This window comes from Camponotus floridanus, unplaced genomic scaffold, assembly GCF_003227725.1.
Source record: "Camponotus floridanus strain SB8 unplaced genomic scaffold, Cflo_v7.5 scaffold136, whole genome shotgun sequence".
Lineage (NCBI taxonomy): Eukaryota > Metazoa > Arthropoda > Insecta > Hymenoptera > Formicidae > Camponotus > Camponotus floridanus.
Window position 1 is genome coordinate 14258 of NW_020229255.1, and position 5649 is coordinate 19906.

A 5649-nucleotide genomic window follows, 5' to 3' on the forward strand; every position below is an offset into this window, starting at 1 on the left:
TTCACAGGTGAGATATTGCAATTAATATATTTCTGTTTTTGAGCTAATTTATCAATTATTCTAGGCCTGAATAAGCAAACAAGACGAGTTACTTTGTATATTATTTAAATATTTTTTTTGTACGGTTAGAAGAAGATAAGTATATTCAGGCATCGAAAAGAAAAGAAAGAACTGAAAATTAAAATAAAAATAAGTGCGCCTTCGAATTTACGAAGAATCGTCGAACTTCGAAGAGACGTCAAATTGGAAGATAATGAGAAATCGATACCTCAAATATCGACACAGATAAGCGCGGATGAAGCTTACGATTCGATGACAAAATTATCAGAAATGAAACAAGAAAAACCGCAAAAACTCTCGAGAATTGAACAATTAGAAACTTTGGTGAATGAGAAAAAGTTTAAACGCGCGTCACGAATAAACCCGGATTCTGAAAAATCCAATAAATAAAAATAAAACAAATAATATAATTAATTACTCAATAATTAATTAGATGAATTTTTTCTTTTTCACGGCATATTTAAATTATTTCTTAATCTTTTTTAAAACCAGAGATTGTAATAAGCAAACAAGATGACTTTGTATATTGTTATTTAAATATTTTTTTGCACGCTTAGAATAAAATAAGTATAAGCGTATATTCAGACATCGAAAGGAAAAGGAAGAACTGAAAATTAAAAATAAGTACGCGCGAAAAATACAGCTGCAGAAGAATCTACATTATCATCGTCCAATTGAAGTGTCGGTAACCTCGTGTCAAGAAGTAAGCATACTCGCCGCCAGGTGGCTGAGCGGCAGCTGCGAGCGGGCCGTTGCGTCAGTTCATTCGGCGGGATAAAAAAGTTGACATTTTATACATTTCGTCATTTTTCCTGAAGAAAAGGGACTCGCGAGTCGCGCACGAAGAGCGCGCGTCTTCGTCCTCCTCGCGATCACGAGCAAGCGGCGAAGAAGCGATCCCTCCCTCTCACGATCACTGGACCAGTCCGGCGACCGGAACATAACCGCTGCATCGATCCGACATACCGCTCCCTAACCCGCCTGCCCTCCCCCCGTCCTTCCTGCCTACATCTCGTCGAGAGCCGTATCCGGTAAGAGGTTATGTTGATTCTGTCAGCTCGCATCGCGCGATCCTCGCTGGTTGGCGATTGCTCGGTGTGAGGTGAGCAGATAGATTGTACATGTAACTGAAGACTGACTGGAGTCCTGTCGTAGAGACGAGGATCGAGCACGTGATCGGTAAGAAAAATGGAGCGCGCTCTTGCAAGAGCAACGACAATTGCACGTGCAACGCTCGGGCTCCCGGAGCGAAGCTACTCCTCACCGTGAGAAAAAAAAATAATGCTCTGTCGAATGTCGTTGTCGCTCCTGGGCTTCCTCCGCAGTGCTGGCCACCGAGTGGACCACCGATGTCTTGCAGAGGAGCCGCTGTCATCGCTTGCACGTCGAGACGACGCAGTCGAGAGAAGATTGGCTCCGAGGGAACGGAATGCGTGCCCTCCGACAGGTTCCTTGCCCCTTCGAAAGCGGAGGGGAACGGTAAGAGGGATAGGACAGTTAGGAAGAACGAGGCTTGGCACCAGACGACGGTCAGCAAGAGCGCCGACGTCGTCGAGACGGTAGCCGATTTTGAGAAATGGCTGAAAATGCGCAACACGGAGCCACCGGTATCGTCAAGCATGGACCTGGACGCGGCCAAGGTGGTGGAGGGCGTGGATCGGTATCTGGGCGAGGAAGTGCTGTCGCATGGTTACTTTCTAAGCAAGGATCCGTATGGATTGTCCATCGATATTGATTTGGCCGACACCAAGAAGCTCAATCTATCATCAGGCTACGATCCGATACTGCAGGATCTGACACAGAGTGAAAATCGACTGCTAGAACCTCCATGCGAGAAGGTCGTCGACGAGTTCATGCTGCCAGAATTTCAATTGGATCATCTGGATCCACTGGCAGCTCTCTCATCGGATGACATGATGGTGGCTGGTGAGATCCTGCCATCAACGAGCAATCAACCGATACTAAATCAAATAGAGAACCAAGATGTTGAACAAATGACTCCAAAAATAAAAGTTTTAGAGCAGAATAGTCAGGTACCCTGTGAAAAATCTATGCAGGTTTCTCTCAATGAAATACCGGCGAATTTAGGAACCATAAGTAAGATGGAGGATATAAAGTCAGAGCAGGAAACCATGATACAGTGTTCGAGAAGTTCTTCAGAACTCTTCATCGAGTCATTACCGATGGAGGAGAACTCATCTCCAAATTCCATAGAAGCAGATACTCAAAATAGCATAATAGAACAATTAAAGTCGAAAACTAAGATAAAACTTGAACCTCGTATCATTAAAAAGCGTCGACAGATGACGGAGCGATTGGAAAAGAAGTTTGACAAGCACATCAATGGAAAGAATTTTACCGATGTAGATTCACAGGACGGCGTAATGGCTGTAGTTGCCATATCTACCGATAAAATATCCAACACGACACAAATCGTCATCAACACTGGCACAGAGAAACAGATCTATCAGGGCAAGACTTCAGAATTGATCGAGGCAACGGGCAATTTTCCGAAATTGCCCAAGATAGATACTTCTGCTGCGATCTGGAACGGTAACGTTGAGTACAATATTGATAATAATCCGAGTAGCTCGTATGAAATTGTCATATCCAATGCGTTGGAGGAACTAGGCATCACCGACGACAGTCTACAACCTGTAAATGTTACCGAACACGACAAAGTATGGCTCTGCCCACGAGCCGGTTGCAACAGGCAATTTGGCAGACTTTATACTTTGAAAGGTCACTTGCTAGCCCATTATGGAGTTAGGCCATTTAAGGTACGTTGAAAAGTATCATATATTTAGCTTTATCCTTTAATCCCTTTCTTCTGCTATAAATGATACAATTTTGAAGATTATTTGAATAAAACCGAATTAAATTAAATATTTTCATAAAAATTTTTTAATATTGTTCAACATTTTTTTCTTTATAATTATCTTTATTGATCACGTTATTTTTATAGTGCGACTTCCAAGACTGCACTTGGGCTTTTTATTCCGAGTTCAAGTTAAAGAGACACAAGGAGACTCATCTGAAGCGCAAGGATCACGTGTGCCAAGTGGAGGGTTGCAACCGTCGCTTCACTACTGTTTATAATCTCTGGAGTCACGAGAAACTGCATAGTCGTCCAAATCGGATTGTTTGCCAGGTACCGAATTGTGGCGAGAAATTTCAAACGAAGCGGGCACTGGAACTGCATATGAAATCGCACGATCAACGTCACGCGCCTTATGTTTGCCAACATGAAGGTTGCGGTAAACGTTACTACAGCAGTAATGCATTGACATCGCATCAACGATCTCACAGCTATAAAGAAGTGGATATCAAGTGTTCGTGGCCGGGCTGCGGCAAAGTTTTCGACAAACCATGTCGACTCAAGGCTCACACGCGCTCTCATACCGGCTGTAAACCTTATCATTGTACGTTTCAGGATTGTAAATGGGCATTTTCATCGTCCAGTAAGCTCAAGCGTCACCAAAAGAAACATACCAATGAACGCAAATTCATGTGTGACGCACCGGACTGCGGCAAAGCTTTCATGCGATCGGAACATTTAAAAGAGCATCGGTTGACACATAAGGAAGGTCGCTTCTTCCAATGTTTTGTATGCGATGCCCGGTTCTCTGCCAAGAGCAGCCTGTATGTGCACATTAAAAAGCATCAGCAGACCAAGACGGATATAAGCATAACCGATAATATGCCGACAGAGTTTGATTACATTTCTGGTGATCAGAAACGTGTGAAGACGAAAGAATCTAATTGCTCACGAGTGAAGCCGATCGCGAAACAGAAGCGAAAATCCACGGAATTAACGAGTGTCATAGAAACTATCACGAAGGAAGATGACCTTGAGAAGCCGGATATGATATGTGACACCAGTGCGCGTTCCCAAAATTCTCAGAATCAACTAGAATGGTTGTATCATTGTCCGATAGAGAATTGCGATTATCTAATTGGAAACGAGGCGAGCTTACGCGAGCACCTACTGAAGGTACACAATATACATTGTGACGATTTGCTGGATAAACCTTCGGACGTTGCCGACACAAACTACATTCTGTACACGGTAGACGAGTCGCCCTCGACTTCGCCCATCGCCATCGAGGAAGAACAGACGGTTATGGTGACGCCGTGCGATGCTGTTATCCTCGGTACCTCGTCATCAAGCGTGGATCGTCTACCGGAACCGGAACCGCCTCCTTTCAATTTACTTACTAAGAATTCGGAATCGTTACATACTGATGTGTGTACCGAGCAAATCGATAAGGAAATGCTATCGATTAAGACGGATCAGAGCTCTGCGAGGACAGATCTAACATATTCGGATTGGTCCAGGCTAAAGAAAAACGGCACACTGACGGATTCGATAGTGACAAATACACCGGACATTGCGCTGGGCACGAGTAGCGATCTGAGCGAGAGTCTGTTGCTCACAGAGGAACTACCATCGATGTACTATCAGGACGATGTGGCAGGTACGGAGTATCAGGTGTTATTATTGGACTCAAGTCCGCTTGAGAGTACCGTTAATTTGCGCGGTCTCGAATGACTTTCGTGATAAATGTGAGTGAGACTTGAATAATCGAATAATTTTTATGATAAGCGAATGGTCGAATGACTATAGTATGTTTTGGATGACATGATGATTCTTGTTATTTTAAATGTAGCTTAAAATTGACACGATCGTTCTAAACTATGTGATGTGTGATCATTATATTAAACATAGCTTTTTTAAAAATGGTGACTCTAATACGATCTGTGATCTAGGAGCTGGCCTCAGCCTGATATCCATTTGTACTATGCGGCTCATAATCGCTTTAAATCGTTATTTTATTAATAAATCGTTGATATTTTTCCATAAAAGTCATCACCTGCGTATTTTATTGTTATTGCTATCCGACGCGTGTTTCGAAGTCATATATATTGTTTACAAATACTTTACTGTTTTTTGGTTTTCATTTCATTTTTAATCTGTGTCTTTTTACACGTGCATACACATATGTTCATAAGAGCACTCATTATTTGGTATACAATTTAACGATCATATCGTGTGAGATTTATCTGAAACATGCAGATTAATATCTTTTCTGAAACAGACTTATATATATTAAATTATCGTAGGATCATAATAACTAAAAATTTACAGCGAACTGTAATAGTAACAATGGAAAAAAAGAGACATATAAAATGTACAAAAATAGATCTACATACACATTAAAGAATAATTTTTTATCTTTTCATATTCTACTCGTGAAATTGATCCATACCGTATCGAAAATTGCGTCGAAAAAAGCATTTAGCCAATGTATAATCAGTGTAATCAATTTAATTTTATTGATTTATAATGATAAATTATAAATTTTAATCACACTCGTATATGTGATATGTGATTAAAACACATAAACAAACATTGGTTTCTAAAGACACAAATCTCTTCACAGTTTTAAATCAATATTATATAATATACTAATGTCATTCTGGAATGTATATGCATTCTTCATTTATTTCATTTATAATTGTCTTTAGATTTATACGAGAATTTATTCTATTAAAATTTCTAAATTAATTTTCTAAGATTAATTTTAT

The 5649-nt window shown here is 40.8% G+C and overlaps 1 protein-coding gene across 2 annotated transcripts; it reads left to right on the top strand.

Moving 5' to 3' along the window:
- The first annotated feature begins 780 nt into the window (after positions 1-780).
- Positions 781-5238, top strand: LOC105253682. Of its 2 annotated transcripts, XM_011261849.3 has the most exons (3): positions 781-1091; positions 1216-2840; positions 3026-5238. In XM_011261849.3, the coding sequence occupies exons 2-3, from the start codon at positions 1410-1412 to the stop codon at positions 4610-4612; spliced, it is 3018 nt and encodes a 1005-aa protein (XP_011260151.1). In that variant the 5' UTR covers positions 781-1091; positions 1216-1409; the 3' UTR covers positions 4613-5238. The 2 variants fall into 2 exon arrangements, with proteins under 2 accessions (XP_011260151.1, XP_025262017.1); XM_025406232.1 differs by having other exon boundaries at positions 781-2840.
- Positions 5239-5649: the final 411 nt, after the last annotated feature.

What these genes read in the sequence shown, in the direction of transcription:
- LOC105253682 (XM_025406232.1), top strand. Translation starts at nt 1,410, where the DNA reads ATGTCTTGCAGAGGAGCCGCTGTCATCGCTTGCACGTCGAGACGACGC. An exon ending in ATGGAGTTAGGCCATTTAAG is followed by an intron (nt 2,841 to 3,025) that starts GTACGTTGAAAA and finishes TTATTTTTATAG; the next exon opens with TGCGACTTCCAAGACTGCAC.